Genomic DNA, 19,498 nt, shown 5'->3' with positions numbered 1-19,498 from the left:
GGCTTAGCCCGCTCCAACAGATGTGGTGGGATAGCTAGTGGACATTTACAGCCCAGCTGTTTGGTTGCTAGGTCAAAGCCAGTTGTGTAAGAGGAGGAAGTGCTGCAGCAGCAGGTAGAACAGTAAAGTAAAGCTTTTTTCCCCACACTGTTCATCCTCATGTCACCAACCACGTGAATGGGTGGGACCACAAATGCAACTTGAATAGTTTGCGCCACAATTCGAACAGAAACCGAACATATCCCAGCGACACACATATATACAAGCAGTATCCATTTACTGTAAGAGCTCCCTTTACTAGTAAATATGTATGATCTCTCTTTACTAGCCTGCGACCAGGGCAGCGGCCAAATATACTCATGGCAGAGGTTTTTGTTGTTTAGTGTGTGTGTGTGTAACGGATGTGAAATGGCTAGCTAGTTAGCGGGTACGCGCTAGTAGCATTTCAATCAGTTACGTCACTTGCTCTGAGACCTGAAGTAGGGTTTCCCCTTGCTCTGCAAGGGCCGCGGCTTTTGTGGAGCGATGGGTAACGACGCTTCGTGGGTGTCAGTTGTTGATGTGTGCAGAGGGTCCCTGGTTCGCGCCCGTGTCGGGGCGAGGGGACGGTTTAAAGTTCTACTGTTACATGTGTATGGGAATGGAAAGAGGCAGTCAGGTTACACTGTCTTCTCCCCTATCTCTCTGTTACAGAAGTGCCTATCTGTCAGTCTACATTTGGAAGAGCAGGGACCTTCTACCAAAACAACCATGAAAGTAAGTTATTGTAACCGTTCTCCCGTCTTAGCAGAGGAGGGTTTCAAGTTTATTTAACATGTGATAAAAGCATTGTAAATCGTATTTATTAGAGCGCTTGCAATAAAAACATTACTAGGAAGGTGTGTGTGAATAGCAGCTAATAAAACAAGGGAAACTCTCTCAAAGCCTTGGCAGCCGTTGACCCTGTTGGGACATATTTCCCTGTTGAAAAGTGCTGCATGGTTGGGTAATAGGGCAGGCTGGATGGTAGAGCTCAACATTAGAATGATGTCTCTCGGGATGTTGCATCTATCAACGAGTCCTGTTTAGGTTTTCACTATGTGAGCATTTCAACACAGCTCCGCAGCACTGCATGATATTAGCTCAACAGAATTTTCCACTCTTGGGAGGCTGCCCGGCTATATTGCTTTGTGAGCAGTTTAGTCCCCCTAGAACATTAGTAGCTGGCCTCCACAGCAAAATGGAGGCCATATTCCCACACCCTAGCTAATATCTCTCTCATATTACAGGTTTCTCCTTCAGAGAGCTTCACCTGTACTATGACGATACCTGTGTGGTTCCTGACAGACTTGAAGGTAATAAAATATATACTTTCACACCCCTGGATCCTGTCCTTGGGCGAGAGCCTTTTGCTGGCCTGTTCTTCTGGATGCGAGAGCCTTTTGCTGGCCTGTTCTTCTGGATGCGAGAGCCTTTTGTGCTGCATGAGCTTCATTCCACCCTGGGGGGGCTTTACACGCAGCACATGGAGGGACTCTCTCTGTTCCACTGCTGGCAGCATTTGAAAGGACAGGATTTATTAGGATGTCTGTTGCATCACTGACTAAAGAAGAAGAACTGTAGAAAGTCTCCTTTGAGCAGCTGAGATGACAGGCAGGTGTAAAATGAGCAGCCTGCTCCACTTCACTGTCTCACCAGCCTGTAGCTGACTGTGGTGGAGTAGAGTTCTCACAGATACATATCTTCCCCCTCTTCACAGGGAAGGTCAAGCAAGAGCCCTCAGTGTACCGTGACTGCCCTCCATACCAGCGTCGCGGCTCTCTGCAGCTCTGGCAGTTCCTGGTCACCCTATTGGACGACCCGGCCAACGGTCACTTCATCGCCTGGACAGGCCGGGGCATGGAGTTCAAACTCATAGAGCCTGAAGAGGTCCGTTGGGAAGATGTTTTGTTTAAATCTGATTTTTATTGTAATGTTACATTGATAAACATGGGCGATTTGTTTTTTTTTGTTTTTTTTGAGAGAGCTAATCTTCTACAATGACTTAAGAGGTCTGTGCCCTGGTCCTAGTAATAGTTCAGACTATTAAAAGCTAGCGTACTCAACTTTTTTAGTCTTTTTTTAGATGTTCAATCAGGCATTGTGACTGACAGTATTTTCTGTCTTGTCTTCAGGTGGCTCGCCGCTGGGGCATCCAGAAGAACAGGCCAGCCATGAACTATGACAAGCTGAGTCGTTCTCTGCGCTACTACTACGAGAAGGGCATCATGCAGAAGGTAAAGGCAGGTTCACCCTTTCTATCCTTCCCCATTTCTACTTAGCAACAGCATTAAGCTGCCTTTGGAGCAAGCTAGCTATTGGCTTACTTGAATAAACCTTGGGGGGTGATGCTGCAGTTCCGCAGGGTCTAACCATAGTTACGTATAATATGTTAACTATTGTGTTATATTTAATTCTGTGGGTCAAACTAACTTGTTCTCCTCTGATTGGTCTATTGCAGGTGGCTGGTGAAAGGTACGTGTACAAGTTTGTGTGTGACCCTGAGGCCCTGTTCTCCATGGCCTTCCCTGACAACCAAAGGCCCAACCTGAAGGCCGACCCAGACAGTCTGCCCTGCGGTCAGGTAGACGACGACACCCTGCCTCTCACCCACTACGACAAGAACACCCCTTACCTGGTGGACTCTGGGGAGCAGTGTGTAGGAGGCCTACCCTTCCCTGACGGCTACGGCTACTGACACGTACTTCCCCTACTACTGAACCCGACCCAGAGATCAAACGGCTGAGGCTGAGCAAAAAACTATCAAACCCGAAACCTCCCTCTCCTCTTACCGCTAAATTACTCCTCCGATCTTACAGATTAATTTAACCCTCCCTCCCCCTGAAAACGACTGAGGAGAAACCTGCACCAACCACCTTCTCTGGCATCATCTACTGTACCAAGAGAGGGGGGCCGTGGAAGTGCGGAATGGACTCCAGTGGTTCCGCCGACTTAAGGCGAGGTGGCGTTGTTGTTGCAATGGAGACCGAGAGGACGTGATGGAGGGCCAGGGGCTGCATTATGATGACAACATGCCGGAGGACTGTCAGATAGGTCTCTGCGCAGACTGCAAGAATTGTAACAATTCTGATTGACAATCTGCTTTTTCTAAGAGTATAATAAGTATCTTAAAAGTTAATTCTGACAAAATATATAAATGCAGCACTATTCTATAGTTGCCTTTTTCGTCCCCCATAATTATATATTTTCTGCCACATATGAACAATAAGATCTGTGTAAGCAAGGACTTTAATTTGCAAAAAACTCCAGACCTATTTGTTTCTGTAGGCTTAAAGGTTAGTCTAGAAATGTCTGTTAGTATGCTGGCTTTTCTACAGTTGGTTAAAGATTTAGACCTAGTAGTGCTCTAACCCACTGGGACATTCTATGGTTTCAGATTAGATGGATTCCTCCAACCAGAGGCCTACATTTTGTTTGTTTAATGCCGGCCTGGCTGTGTTTTTATCCAGTGTAATTATTTAATGTTTGTTCTGCTGGGTTACCTGTGAGTGCCCCACTAGCGTGAAGCTCCAGGCTCTGAGCTGTGGCTACATCTGAAACGACACTATTCACTATATATAGAGCACTACTTTACAAAGCCCACCAGTCTATGGTCAAAAGAATTGCAGTATAAAGGAAATGGGGTGAATGTTGGATGCGGACTCTGGGCCACCAGACATTCTCCGTTATAGTGACACTCCACACCATTTCTTTTTTTCATAAACTCACTCCTTATATTGCCTCAGTTGTAACTGACTAATCAGGACTCCACTTTAAAATAAAAAAAACTAGGCCCTGCAGGAATATTTTTAAAGAGATTTTGAATTAGAAATGCCTAAAGTTATTATTAAAAAGGTCAAATCTTAATTTATTTTATTTTATTGGGTGCTTGATGTTTCCTCAGCAGTGAGTGTACTATATTTCTCAGATGCACAAGGATGGCATTGTTCAGGACTTTGCATGCGAAGGGGTGAAATTCTACACCTTTCCCTGGACTCCTTTCTGCCAATCACAGGTTGTCAACAAGAGACCTCTGCTTCTCTTTGCATGACGGTGTATTCAAACAAATAAACTGTCCACTAACATATCGCTTTACTCTACTCTGGACAAAGAAGCAGATTGTGAAACTTCTCTGCATTTTGTTCATGTTTTGTTTCTTAAATGGGGAAAAATACAAACTTATATAAATATATATTTTTGCTAAGTCTGCAACTGTTTTGATTTTACTGTATAAGCCTGTATAGTTCTGCCTATAACAACGTATGCATCTTAAAAAAATAAAAAAAAATCAGGATCCCTGTGACTCGACTATTACTGCAGACAGTTTGCTTTAGAGGCCGTTTTTGGTGAATGAAAGGGTGAAGAACAAGAATATTGTCTTAATTATAAAGGGGTATTATGGCTGGGGTTCATACAGTGTGTCTGCATCCCAAATGACACACTACTACCTATATAGTGAACTACTTTTTGACCGGAGCCCTATTGGCCCTGGTCAAAAGTATACTATATACATTGAGTTTACAAAACATTATTAAGAACACCTTCCTAATATTGAGTTGCACCCTCCACAAGGTGTCAAGTGTTCCACAGGAATACTGGCCCATGTTGACACCAATGCTTCCCACAGTTGTGTCAAGTTGTCTGGATATCCTTTGGGTGGTGACCCATTCTTGCTACACACAGGAAACTGATTGTGAAAAAGAACTAACGCTGCAGTTGACAAACCGGTGCGCCTGGCACCTACTATACCCCGTTCAAAGGCACTTCAATATTTTGTCTTGCCCATTCACCCACTGACTGGCACATACACAATCCATGTCTCAATTGTTTAAAAAGGTTAAAGAAGGATTTTTAAGCCGTTTCTCCCCTTCACCGGGGCGGCAGGTAGCCTAGTGGTTAGAGCGTTGAACTTGTAACCGAAAGGTTGCTAGATCGAATCCCTGAGCTGACAAGGTAAAAACCTGTTGTTCTGCCCCTGAATAAGGCAGTTAACCCACTGTTCCTAGGCTGTCATTAAAAATAAGAATTTGTTCTTAACTGACTTGCTGACTTAAGTTTAAAAAACAAATCTACACTGATTTTGAAGTGGATTTAACACGTGATATCAATAAGAGATCATAGCTTTCACCTGGTCAGTGTCATGAGGTATTCATAATGTTTTGTACATTCAGTGTATAGTGAAAAGGGTGTCATTTCAGATGAAGAGATGTGTGTATCCACCTATAGTCTTTTTCCCTGACCTGACCAAGGGTTGTCTGCACTTGTATAGGCTTCACCTTCTCTCCCTCTTCACAATGTGTACCTTACTTACACTGAGTTTATAATGATCTGTACTGGGTACAATAAAATGTCCTTTCTGCTTCACTTCCTGTGGTCTGGTCTGTTGTGTCCTCATTCCCTTTCCTGTTCCCAGAGGCATCATGCCTATATGGGGACAGGGGCATGTGGCTCCTCAGATTTGTCCTGTAAATACATTTTTTTGACGCTATCAATCAAGTTAGATGTACTATCTTAGCTGCCATGCCTGCTGGCAAGGTTGGTAGACTTTTGAAAATCAAGCAATAACAATGTACTGAATAAGACATTCCTTTCAATCTTTTATCCATATTTTGTTTCTTCAAAAGAACCACCAGTCAGGAAGATAGACAGCAAATATGTTTTACATAGAATTAAGCATGATTATGGCTCTAGAGGGACAGGGGGTGTAGTCCCCCCTCTGCCCCCCACCCCACGTACTTTGTGCCCCCTCAGATTTTTGGGGTACATGACGCCCCTGCCTGTTTCCTCATCACTGACAGACTGCATACCAAATGGCCCCCTACTTCCTATATAGTGCACTACTTTTGACCAGGGTTCTGGGAAAAGTAGTGCACTATATAGGAAATAGGGGGCCATTTGGGACTCAAACCACAGTCAGCTGATGTTCTGCACTGAAGGTCACTGTGCTCGGCTTTGCTAATTACTGACAAGTCACATGCCTTTTCTCTGTTTGATATTTCCTTTGTTAAAGATTACCCTTGACTCCCATTGCAACTGGTTGAGCAACACTGAAGAAAGAATATACCAGGACTCTGTGGAAAGCAGTGGCAATTGTTACTGGTTAAATAAGTAAAATGAATAAGGGCAGTGAGTTTGTTTGGCCCTTTTTTAGGCTGGCATGACGACATGTCAGAAGAATTCTTGAAAGTTGGAAGTGGTCATTTTATTTTTTCCTCAAGCAGGCTAGTTTTAACTCTGTGTAGTAAGACATTCCCTTAGCCTGTGCCTGTACAAGGACAAACAATAGCTGCTTTTCAGTGATTATGCAGTTTCATGAGTTGGTTTACAATACAGTCGTCTTAAAAATACCATATTTTTAAATACAGTACTAGCATATTCATGTCATATTTGTACATTTTACGTAGGGAAGTACGCAAAGAAACATGATGCAGGAAACACGTAAGCCTGACAAATTATGCAACAAAAAAGCAACCTGTGTATTAATAAATATTTCAATTTTTTCTATGAATTAAAGATTCATGCTTTCATGACAGTCGTGCAAAACCTCAACAAATAATTAATAATCTAGGATTACAGGAACCTGTTTAGGACAGGAGAAATGTACAGATAGTGGTTATTTTACTCATACTGGCTAAAACAGGGAAACGTAGTTCCTATGTTCTCGACAGAGACCAAGCACAAACTGTGCCCAGCTCTTTATTCTTTGTTAATCAAGGGCTCTTTAAAAGCGCAGAGTGTGTCAGGGCCAGAGAGGGGTTTGCCCTCCATTACTTGTCTGGCTCATCACTCTCTCCATCTCTCTCTCTCTCCCCATCGATTGGAAGAGCAGAGAAAAGAGAGAAGAGTGCTTCTCATTGCTGTTAAAGGCCCTTTGGGGGTCCCAGAGGGACTCACATGGCCCTTCGATCAACTGCATCTAGGCAGCTAGAGGGGTTTGCTGATGAGCCCATTGTGTCTGCATCCCAAATGGCACGGAGTCTGCCTGCCCTGATGGTATGGAGCATCACTTAGCCATTAACTGATGTTTATTTAATCAACTCTGCTACACTGTAGGTGCTCGCCCCACTGTATGTTTCTGACTGAGTTCAAAATCTAGACACTGCACAGATGTTAGGTTATCAATCCATCGAGTTTCAATTATTAATTTTCACAGTTTTAAAGGAGAGAACCGACGATCTATATAACATACACTACATTCCGGTACACTAGCCTACATCTCTAAGCCACTATAGGGACTCGCAAAAGGAGACCAGGCCTACTTCATGTGTATCGTGGAGACTAATTCACATGTAGCTTGTAATTCTTTCACAAAAACAATTCTCCAGTGTGAGGTAAAACAATACAAGATAGAAACCCTTTTTGTTTTCATGTAAAATGTATGAAATGTACAGGTTTGCTAAATGGTCCTAAACTATAGTACTCTGTTTGTGAACTACATCGGAAGAACAGTTGCACTTCTTTATGTAAAATAGATGAGTAGGGGGGATTGTTTTGGAACTTTCTTGGAAAACCTGCTTGCGAAGGTAGTTGACTATAATCAGTGCAGTGGTAGGCCTACTCAAAAGATAACACCACAGATTCTGTTTATTCTACACAGTAAATAAATACAATCTAGTTTATTTTCATAAATGTCTGACCAAAGTCTTATCAATGTACCTTCCAGCTATCTCTCTGTCTCTAATAATCTTCCCTCACCCTCACACCCTCTCTCTCGCTCAATCAGGTTTTAGCACTGATCCCGATTTGATGGGCTTGAGCCACTTACTGAGGACGCAGTGATCAGATTGAGGCTGATCAGATGTCACATCACTGTGGAAATGTCCAGTCTTAGAAAGCCACTTAACCTTCAGCCCGCCCACTTCAATCCTCCCTGGAAATAATAGTGCAGGCCAAATAGCAGACCTGGGTTCAAATAGTATTTGAAATAATTTCCAACATCAACATACATTTGACCATACAGACAGCTAATTACTGCATCAAAATTGATCCCCTCTCTAAGAAACAAGATGTGGCAGACAGACAACTAATGCATATAGAGGTTTTAGTCCAGCACCACAGGGCCAGGACTCACTGTAGTTTGTTGCTTTCATGCAGTACGAGCGGTAGGAGACACCCTAGCTCACAGTGGTTCCTGGTTTGTGAAGAAGAGGAATGTTTGATAGGAACATTTAGACAATGTGATAGGAACATTTAGACAATAAATATGATGTAACACTAACAGGCAATTTCTCTTTTTGACATTAAAATACGTTACTTAAAAGCAATTGGGACAACACAAGATATTTTCTTTGGGTTATCTACAGATTATTATTTCATGAAATACAACTAATGATGAAATGTGGTCTATTAAGGTCAATTAAAATACCAGTGAGTAGGATACAGGAACAGATATAGGGAAAAAGCGAAAGGTGTCGATCCTCACGTTCAACCCTGATTAGACCCAATCCTGATCTCTCTCAAAGAGCTGTCACACTGCCCTTGATCCTCTGTATTACACAACAGACTTCACCTAGTGGACACACACACACACACACACACACACACACACACACACACACACACACACACACACACACACACACACACACACACACACACACACACACACACACACACACACACACACACACACACACACACACACACACCTTGCGACGGAGAATGTATTGTACTACCACTTCATTGAACCTTGACAGCCCTCCAGTGGAAAAACGATGTTACTACATCTACAAAGAGGGCTGTGGGCAGCAACACGTGCTAGCTGAAAAATAAGAAAATCGTGATTGAATGATGATCTATTAGGTAATTCAAAACTGTATTATACAATTAATACTCAGGACTGTAATTGGAAATGTGGATGTTTCATTGTGCAGATCTCAGTGCTAAAATCAACACCATCACCATGTGAGTAACAACGGACAGTGTTAGCTAACGTTAGCTAGCTAGCTAAATGTTTACCAGTTCATTATTTTAACCATAAGGACAAACATAAACCAGCCAACTAGCTGCATTTGATTAGCTAGCTATTAGCTAGGATCATAAAAATCGTGGTAAAAATGAATTAATATGTCTGTCAAAGAAACCGCCAGCTAGCTAGCCACTTTAAAAAGTGAAAGTGCTTCCGTTTTCCAGTTCTTACCATTTCCATACATGTTTTTGCTCATGAAACCCATAGCAAAGAAAAAAAGTTTCATAGCAAAGATGGTGGATAAATGAAGATAGTTCACACAGGCCGTTTACCATTGAAAAAAATGGTCAGTTCCGGTCTCCTTAACTGAGTGTGTCTCCCATAGACACCAAATGTAATAGCAGCTGGCTCTGGTTTACTTAGTTAATTGACTAAGTAGACCAGACCCAGCTGGTGAGGTGTCTTGCTTCCTCTTCCGTCTCTGATTCATAGCACACCTCACTTGTTGTACAACAACAGTAGCAAACCTCTAATTACGTTTCGGTGTCGAAGAACCTGATTGTCTGTCAAAATCAATCGACAGGTGGCGTGCACGTGCAATGTATTAAATAATCGCTTCACACCATATTCCCACTTCGACCAAGGTAAATTGACACAGGATAAATTGTCAATATTTATCGACAAACTAGTTGATATTCTTCGTTCCAATTATGTTTGTTAGCGCTATAAAGAATGTTGCTGTTTTTAATGTATTGCAAACACCTGTAAAAATAGTTTTTAGCTGCGTTAGGCTATATTTAGTAATGCCGTGGGGATGTTAGTTATTAAATGCTAGTTAATAACTAAATGACTAGTCATGTCCACATATATTCAAACCGCATCTATTAATTTATGGCCTTCGTCAAAGTGCATCAGCTCCATCTGATAGTTGGATGTATGTTTTTCAGAACATGTGGTATCCCTTCCCAATGCTCATGCCGTTGTCTCTGTCGCCGGAGCCACAGCGTCCATCAGATATTTCTCAAACGCCCTATGCATCAGGGATGATTCAGATGCATATGGTACCTTGTGACCAACGTTTCTTTCAAAATGCAATGAACGGGTTGGCTGGTAAGTCAGAGGGAAGTGCTTTTAAAGATGCAGTATGCAGAAATCGCGCCGCCATTTTCTGGTTGCAAAAATTATAATAGTTTGCCAAACTTCGTTTGTGACAAAACAAGTATTGGATAATCATTGTACTATACTAAACCGCTGTGAAATATATTTTAATTAAACCAAAAATATTGTATTTTCAGCTGTTTGAAACTGGTGTACAAGACAAAGTAAAATATGCAAAAATTAAAGTACAGAAATAGAGCACATAGAACAGATCTCTCACTTGACTTTCTTCCAATGAGAATGAAAGATTTATAACTCACATTTCTATGTGCATTTGGTCAGGTCACCAAAAAATAACAAATTGCAGCTTTAAAACCACTGTTTAAAACCCCATCCTCCCAGTGGTGCAGCGGTCTAAAGGTGTCTGTTCCATGCTTCCCAGCCAGAACAGTTCGGAAGGGTTTGTGCATATATTATTATTTTATGTTTTTGTTTGTTTGGGACTTTTACAATTTTACAACTAATCTTTTTGATGCAGTATTTCTCAATGGAAAAATGTGCATGAAAACGAGTTGGTGGTTGGTCAACAGTAGGTATTCTTCAAAGTCTGTCATTCAATGAGACTCGTTTTCATGCAAATGTTTTCATTGAAATACTGCATCAAACATCATAGATGTAAAATTATGCGACTTAGATTTCTTGAGTCATCTTAGATTAGTTGACTATTTTGAGGAAGTGTATACTGGCTGTGGTGTCTCAAAATGTACAAACAGTACTATTGCTGTTTTTTTAAGTGAAGGTCTTTTAAGAGAGTATGCAAGCACACTCGTTCGGCTAGGTGCAAGCTGAGCTGAAGTATGCTGACGCCTTATGGCACTGAATCTAAAGCCTGGGGTTCGATCCTAGGCTGTCACACAGCTGGTCATGACCAGGAGCACCACAGGGCGGTGCACATTTGGCTCAGCACCGTCGGGGTTAGGAGAGGGTTTGCCCGGGGGCTTTCCTTGGCTAATCACACTCTAGTGACTCTTTGTGGCGGGCCGGGCGCCTGCAAGCTGACTTCGGTAGTCAGTCGAAAGGTGTTTCCTTCGATACATTGGTGCGGTCGGCTTATGGGTGTTGAGCAGTGTTTTTTAAAAGCAGCGCGGCTTGTCCGGTCATGTTTCGACCTTCGCCTCTCCTGAGCCCATTGGGGAGTAGCAGCAATGAGACAAGATCGTAACTACCAAATGGATATCATGAAATTGCGGAGAAAAATGTTAAAATATTTAAAAAAATTAAGCACAAGAGGGATGCTTCCTCTTGCAACCCAAAACTCATAACCAATGGAATGCACTTTCACTTTTTAATTTGAGCTTTCCAAATTCATTACAAAATAATATTATGTCCAAACCATTTGTGTTCTCCCTCATTGCCTTGGGAAATGACATGCATTAATAATGTGCCTTTACCTCAATAGACCCTCCATCTTTGTCGATAGAGGACTGCAGGAAATTTCTTCTCAACAGGTATAGAGCATGTCTATTAGTCCCAGCACATTCTTTATGCTGTAATGTGAGAATCATGAACATGAAAGTCTATTGTGCATCCCATTTCTCAACCCTTCTGCTGAAGTGTGTACTTGCACACACTCCCTTTCATGGATTTAATAATGGTGGAAATTCTGTCCAGCCAACACTTACACCAAGCCAATGCTTTTAAATTCAAGAATAGGAGTGTGCAAGTGCATACTTTGGGAGAGGTTTGGAGTATTGGAAGCAACCTAGGTCTAACTCTGCATGTTACAGGTCTGTGTTTGACCTGGTGAAAGTCACCCATTTCCTGGAGCTGACAGACCCCAAGCTGCTGGGTTGGTACTTATCTCTGCCTGTGGAGGACAGGAAGCTCATACAAGGTACAGTAGGGACCAGGGAAGGTTGTATAATAGACAAACAAAAACTCCCAATAGTGTCGTTATGGTTTTGCCATCAAATTACAAAACACTTGTATAGAATCCCTATCCAGGGCCACCAATTGACTGTAAAATATGAATCCTATTGACAGCCTACTTTCTGTAGTCTCAGTGAAAACTGAGCCACGTATTCATTGTCTTTCCCTTTCAACTTTCTGTTCCACAGAGGAAGGAGGACTCCATCGGTTTCTGCAGAGGCATCCGGCTCTGAACGTAGCCAGACAACTGGTTTATGTGAAACGTGAATTATGGCTCTGCTTGACTTTAACTGTTTTCTGTTGTAACCCTGGTTGAATTATCCGTGAGCACTGGCGTACCAGTGCTCATAGCATATGAACACATAAGCCATGTCAAAATGTTTAGAGTTGCAGGAAATGAGCTTTAAAACTGCAAAATTCTCTCAGCCTCATGGCAAAATGTGTAGATTAGCAGGAAATTAGCTTTTAAAACAGCAAACTTTTCTTTCAGCCTCATGACGATGTGTAGAATATCATGAGATTAGTTATAAAAATGTACATTTTTCCTCTCTGCCCCATGGCAAAATGTGTAGAATTGCAGGAAATGTGCTTTAAAACGGCAGGTGTTTCTTTCTATCCCATGGCAAAATGTGTAGAATTACAATACACTTTTCTGAGAACATGGCCCCTTAAACCTTGCAGGGGGCCTTGTGAAACTGCGGTACACCACTGTCCCAGAAAAAGAATGGCCTACATATCATAATTACATATACCTGTAAACTGTCTTTACTCTGTATATTAATAGTTGTATTATAATTTTATATTTGATGTTACATTTTTTCTTTTGTGTACAGAACAGGTGAGAGGTTGCTGGAAACCGCCTGCTGTTACACAGACGATGTCTTCAAACCTAAACAAGTATGTTTTTTCTCCTGTCAATTCAGATAACTACATTTGTTGGTCACCAGGTGTGATTCTACAACCAGTAGTTGACTAGAGGAAAAATAACAATTGTCATAAATTTAGCATGGTTTCTGCTGTTCTCAGATCCAGAAGGCCCACATTCTATGGTGTGATTCAGTGTCCCAACTGTGGAACCAGTTGTTCTTCAGGAGCTAAGATATGCCGACGCTGTAGCACACCTATCCAGAAGGAGATCCCGGCATGCCAGTCAGGTGTGGTTTAAAATCATAATTCAAAACATAGACTGTTATATTTGCTTTGTGTGGACAGATGTGTTATCTTGGAAGGAACATGCCCATTCATAGTCAGTCGTATACTAGTGCACAGTCAATGGGTAATATTAAATGTCTCTCATTCCACACTAGCAGTTAAGTAACAGTACTTTATGAATCCCACAGTTACATTGATTTCATCACCACAGCATAAGTTGTTTGCCTTTAGCTCTGTTTCTTTATTTTGATACAACCATGTTGTTGTCTTCCTCATAGAAGAGGAGAAAGAGTTAGGTCTTCTTCCCAACAACGTGAAGGAGGAGCTAAATCTGTTCAACTGTTCAGGGCACGGGGGAGTCCAGTCAGTCCAAGTCCACCACCAGGCGGAAGCAGGAGCAGTGCAGCAGTTCAGGGGATGTCAGCCTCAGTCCTTTACTACTACTACCTTCCCATCCACAACAGTGGACTGTCTGGTCAACCTTCAGGATAGCTTCCAGTCAGCCTGTGGTGATACCAGTGGCGGCCATATTGGAGCCACAGAGGATTCTCCAGGCCAACAGGAGGCGCACTTCTCCAAGGTCCAGCTGCTCTCTCAGCTGTGGGAGGAAGGGCGGTGGCAGGATGGCAACAACTGCAGTAGTGTGGTGGTATATAAGGATCCGTCTTCCCAGACTAGCTTCTCTCTGGATATGGAGCTGGAGATACAAAGCCAGAGAGGAATTAACAGGAGCCAGTCTTCCATCGAAAGCCAGGAAGGTGAGTCCATGGCCAACTCCATATCCATGCATGACCAGATGGCAGACTTCCCCATTTTGGACCGGGAGACTCCTCCAGAGTACTACAGCTTCAACAGCACTAGGATGGACCGCACAGAGTGGAACGACACCAGCATCAACACCAGCCAGTTAGCGGAGCAGGACAGCGACGACTCACTATCACTCATGGCCACCGTGGAGAGCACTGAGCAGCCTAGCAGACCAGTGGAGGTGGAGCCACCTGAAGCCAGTATGGTGTCTTCCTGCGCTGGAGACCGCAGCGAGTACTGTGATTGGACCTACGACAACTGCCCCGGCAACCTAGCAAATGAGGAAGAGGCCTCAAGATGCGAGCTAGAGAATAACAGTGTCGACTACCGGAGCCTCATGAAAGAGGATGGGAGTATTCTTATGTATAAAGCAAGTAATGAGGGGACACCTGACTTAAACCTGACACCCCCACAAGGTCAAACCAAGAAGAACCAGTCCGGTTGGTCTAGAGAGAGTCTCAGTGCACCCCAAACCCTGAAGAAAGAGGAGCTGTCCATCTATGAGGAATCCTTCATGTCAATAAGCCCTGGTGGGGCAGCGGCGGCTGTCGTGACCACAACACAGCATGAGAACGGTATGTCTGCGTTTTCTCTAGTCAATCTGAACCAGACTTTTGATCTCTCGCCTTCACGGGTCACAGAAGCCAGACTGAGCACAGCCGACCATTCGACAAATACGTGGCCTGCCGTCGCTAAACATGATGTGTTGGTTGGTATTGACCACAGTCTAACAGGCTGCAACCAGAACACACAAACTCAGGGCACAGCTACAACTGACAAGTCTGTCATCACTGAAGTCCACATGGCAGACCTGGAGTATCTCACTGAGGTACAGTTAACGCTCCTCCTGTAATATTTATAGTCATTCAGATTTCCTTTTTACTGAAATACATTTCTTCAATATCTAAATGTCTTTAAGGAATTCATCAAGCTGAAATTTTCTCAAGAGGAACTGAAAGAGCTGAAAGAGCAAATGACGAGGTATTTTAGACACTTAATTCTGTTATGTTATACGTCCATTTCAGATTTTTCTTAGATCGTGAAAATCTCCATGGTTCTATTCTTCTATCTACTGATGTGCTGACCATGGCTATGTCTGTTGCTGCCTGTATCAGCTCTGCAGGCGGTGTGAGTTTGAGAGATGGAAGAGGCTGCGACAATGCGGACCGTGGTGAATGTGACTGTGGCCAGCGTGCCACGCGGGCAGAGCTGAGCCTACTGGCCCTGCAGTATGGGATGTGCCAAAGGCACTGCTGGAGACGCTACTACACCTCACCTGAGGGAGACCGTCTGTTCCAGGGGTAAGGGACAGGACAGGAGATATGACAGCTTGGCACCTTACAAAGTTGTGCAGAACTGTCATACATAATTTATGTCCAGGGTAAGGGACAGGAGACAGCAGGGCACCTCACAATTAAACTGATTGATTTATTCAATGAGTTTAAAAGATCATTGGACATGTGTCTGTTAGTGTTATGTCTATCTGATCGTGCATCTCTCCTGTTGATCATTCAGTTAGGCACTATTATGGTCATGTAGCTGTTGAATACACTTGCCCTGTTATGGAAGCTCTAAAAAGCCTCTTAATTTAACATTTGTTTTTAGTCCAGGAAAGGCTTAATCTGGATCCAGGAAACCAACGCTATATTATTCCTATGTTGACATTCCAGTATGTAAACTCAGCAAAAAGAACCGTCCCTTTTTCAGTACCCTGTCTTTGAAAGATAATTCGTAAAATCCAAATAACTTCACAGATCTTCATTGTAAAGGGTTTAAACACTGTTTCCCATGCTTGTTCAATGAACCATAAACAATGAACATGCACCTGTGGAACGGTCGTTAAGACACTAACAGCTTACAGACGGTAGGCAATTAAGGTCACAGTTATGAAAACTTAGGACACTAAAGAGGTCTTTCTACTGACTCTGGAAAAAAAACAGAAGAAATATGCCCAGGGTCCCTGCTCATCTGCGTGAACGTACCTTAGGCATGCTGCAAGGAGGCACGAGGACTGCAGATGTGACCAGGGCAATCAGACTGTCCGCAATAGGCTGAGAGAGGCTGGACTGAGGGCTTGTAGGTCTGTTGTAAGGCAGGTCCTCACCGGCAACATCGTCGCCTATGGGCACAAACCCACCGTCGCTGGACCAGACAGGACTGGCAAAAAGTCGCTGTTTTGTCTCACCCGGGATGATGGTCGAATTCGCGTTTATCATTGAAGGAATGAGCGTTACACCGAGGCCTGTACTCTGGAGCGGGATCGATTTGGAGGTGGAGGGTCCGTCATGTTCTGGGGTGGTGTCACAGCCCCAGAAGAGTGGAAGAGTGTGGTAACATCTCACAGCAATAACCGGCAAATCTGGTGCAGTCCATGAGGAGGAGATGCATTGCAGTACTTAATGCAGCTGGTGGCCACACCAGATACTGACTGTTACTTTTGATTTTGACTCCCCCTTTGTTCAGGGGCACATTATTCCATTTCTGTTAGTCACATGTCTGTGGAACTTGTTCAGTTTGTCTCAGTTGTTGAATCTTATGTTCATACAAATATTTACCCATGTTAAGTTTGCTGAAAATAAACACAGTTGACAGTGAGAGGATGTTTATTTTTTTTGCTGAGTTTATATCCCCACCCCCCTGCCCTGTAGGACTGAGGGCCCTCCTGAGAGCCTGGTGAAGGTGCTGCAGGTCCTGGAGGTAGACTACAGAGAGATGAGGAGACAGGTCCTGTCAGGTATACCCTTGGACCAGCTCAGACCCCTGTCTGTCGACTCCCAGAGGATCACCTCAGGGACCAGCTACGTCCCCCAACATGTACATTCCCTCTGGTGCCCTTCCTTCCTCTCAGTACATCTTGTTGGTACTATGCAGGGTGGATCTCATGGTTGTTTTTCCCCTTTTCAGATAATTGACGAGTCTTTGGGAAATGCTCTGTCTGAGTACGTATTTGACGAATTGAATAATGAGTGAGTGAATGAATGAATGAATGAAGTTGGCTGTTTTTAAAAGTTTGTTTTCTATCCTCCAGTGCCTCAGGTAGGAGCTCCCAGCAGTTGCAGGTAGAGGATGCCCGCGTCGAGGACGTCAGTCTAGGTGGTGATGGAGAGTTAAACAGACTGGTGTCCCAGTCTGTTTTATCAGTCCTTGGACAGGATGATGGGATGGTTGGCAGGATCAAGGCAGAAGGGCCTGTTGGTGTGCCCGTTGGTAACCCCAAGGCTGAGGACTGCAGGTCTGTGAAGGCGATCATCCTCCGACACCAGCAGCCTGAGGTCAACCGGAGGCCCAGGCCAGGTAATGAGACCTGTTTATTCATTCATCAATGGTTTATTTGAATAGGGAGGGATCGATACAAACACATTGGCTCATTGAATGTATAAACATACAATGCGTTGCACTACAGTGTTCTCAAAGCTGGTTCCGATCCACCTGGATTTCCGAACTCTCACACTCAACAGGTGGAACCAAAGACCACAACTCCAGCGAGGCGTGGTTCGATGCAGAGGAGGACCTTGAGCCTGATGGTGTAGTGCTGAAGGAAGGAGGTCTGGCTGAGGTCCTGGTGGAGGAAGGAAATGGCAAGAATAGGGTTGAGGGGGAAAAGCCGCATGACAGACATACCCCTAAAGATTTTTCATTCACACTATCTACCGGTACATAAGGATTTCATAACACATTCATAACCCACACCTAACAAGTTCATAAGCAATGTTCATAAACATTAATTCATATTTATTTAGGAGTCGTTGGGGAGAAGGATCAGAGCTCCTTCCTGTGCGTCACAGACCTACCCAGTGATGTAACAGAGGTAAGCCTCAGCATGTGACAATGTCTTTAACTCGATCTTTCTTCAATTCCTTACATCCGTTGCGTCAAACGTTTTGGAGAATGTCCAAGGTCCCGTCCCTTGGACCTTCTTCTCCAATGCTGTTTGAAAGGAAGCAAGGAGATTGGATGTGAGGAATCTGGGATAAAAATGGGAAAGTTAGAGTGATTTGGTCACCAGGGGCCAACAGACCCTAATAAGTCTCCTGTCTGTCTTCATAGAGAGAAGTTATGCTCTGGTTTGAGAAGTATCAGGCATCTGAAGTGAGCATTTCCACCTTCAGCAACAACCTCCGGTAAAATAAAACCAGTGACCCTGTAGAATGAAACTAAGTTAAGGAATGTATAAGCGTTCCAAGGCAACTTAACTGTTACATCAAGATTTCGATATAATAACATCAACAGACTTTTGTATAAAGATATTGTCCCCTCACATGAAGCAATGGAGTACATGTCAATGTTAACACCTCTCTCTGTTCCATGCAGAGTTGCCATAGTGACTGTGAGTGGTCCAAAGATGGCTGACAGTGCAGTGAGTGAAATGGATGGGTGTAGTATGCATGGACACACGGTGCATGTGGCACACATCTGCAGCCCAAGCCACACTGTTAGCCAGAGCCAGGGTCAGGGGCGGCAAACCCAGCAGCAGCAAGGTCCCTCAGCCAGCACCAAGGCAGGGCCCTCTGGAGACACCCCATGCCCCCAAGACTCCAAGAGGAAAAACACCCATATCACCACCCCTCTGATGGTTAGGTTCTCTACAGTTTTTGTTTTGTTGTCAGGGATTGTAGATGGGAATATTATTTGTTTTCAACCTGTTGCAATGCGTGGATTGCTCCCAGATTGATTGGTCAATAATGATTGCTTCTCATGTCTTTGGTCTCTGTTCTCGTCTGGTGTCTCTCTCCAGCCCCTGCAGCTCAGCCTCCAGAAGAGGACCACCGTGTGTGACTCCCCCACGGCGTCGGGGACCTGTGTGCCCCAGCACTACGCCACCATGGGTAGCTTCGATACACTGATGGCCCGTTTGTCAGTGCGCCACCCAGAGGCGGGGAGGCAAAGGATTGTTGACGCCCTGCTGGAGCTGAGGGCCAAACACCAGGGGTTCCTCAGCGGCCTGCCTCTCAAGACCATTGTAAACATGACCTCTGACCTGCTGACACGATAAGGACTCCACTTCCTATTCTATTGTTGATATTTGCCTTTATTGAAACACAGGTTTGCCCAAAGCCAGGCTTTTGATTTACTTGAATGTAGTACACAATTTATCCACTGTTTTGTTTGTTCCTCACATAGGTAATGTTATTACTCTACTCTTTTGCTACAATACTTAGTGAATTATCTACTTTCGAACCTGAAACGTGCAAATATTAATATTTATTTTTTTTGTTTGCAAATTGTTAAATTACAATTTACTTGTTAACTTAATTCAAATCACGGTAGAATTGCAAAGGAGTTTTGCAGAATGTTTTATGTTCTGTTTCAGTTAAATAAATCTGAAAACCTGAAATGTTGTTCTTGGATATCAGGGTAGGTTGTTTTAAAAAAATAATTTTGTTTTGTTCTCAACAGGACAATTTGCTTAATTATGTCTGGAAGTGTAGTTCACGTATCCTTCCAGATTCTACGATTTTCCCCTTTGTCCACCCTTTCAGTATTAGAATACTGTTATTGACAAAGCTACAGTGCCTTCAGAAAGTATTCATACCCCTTGACTTTTTCCACATTTTGTCAGACTGAATTCAAAATGGATTAAATAGA

The 19,498-nt window shown here is 43.5% G+C and overlaps 2 protein-coding genes across 4 annotated transcripts in view; both read left to right on the top strand.

Moving 5' to 3' along the window:
* The window catches only part of etv5a (ETS variant transcription factor 5a), a 19,082-nt gene extending 14,770 nt beyond the window's left edge, over positions 1-4,312 (top strand). For 2 of the 3 annotated variants that reach the window (XM_039006924.1, XM_039006926.1), the window contains 5 exons: positions 694-756; positions 1,269-1,334; positions 1,739-1,908; positions 2,154-2,255; positions 2,480-4,312. In XM_039006924.1, the coding sequence (XP_038862852.1) occupies positions 694-756; positions 1,269-1,334; positions 1,739-1,908; positions 2,154-2,255; positions 2,480-2,716 (638 nt within the window). In that variant the 3' untranslated portion in view covers positions 2,717-4,312. The remainder of the gene's footprint in view (positions 1-693; positions 757-1,268; positions 1,335-1,738; positions 1,909-2,153; positions 2,256-2,479) is intronic. The other variant, XM_039006925.1, reaches the window with a different exon arrangement.
* Positions 3,018-19,498, top strand: rbm44 (RNA binding motif protein 44). The gene is made up of 16 exons (XM_039006511.1): positions 3,018-3,096; positions 11,484-11,532; positions 11,812-11,918; positions 12,142-12,216; positions 12,787-12,850; positions 12,980-13,107; positions 13,384-14,741; positions 14,832-14,893; positions 15,028-15,213; positions 16,561-16,851; positions 16,941-17,206; positions 17,371-17,565; positions 17,653-17,720; positions 17,960-18,033; positions 18,224-18,485; positions 18,648-19,498. The coding sequence occupies exons 1-16, from the start codon at positions 3,018-3,020 to the stop codon at positions 18,903-18,905; spliced, it is 3,522 nt and encodes a 1,173-aa protein (XP_038862439.1). The 3' UTR covers positions 18,906-19,498.

This window comes from Salvelinus namaycush, chromosome 13, assembly GCF_016432855.1.
Source record: "Salvelinus namaycush isolate Seneca chromosome 13, SaNama_1.0, whole genome shotgun sequence".
NCBI lineage: Eukaryota > Metazoa > Chordata > Actinopteri > Salmoniformes > Salmonidae > Salvelinus > Salvelinus namaycush.
The sequence above is the reverse complement of the archived record's forward strand: the minus strand, read 5'-3'. Positions and strand labels throughout refer to the sequence as shown.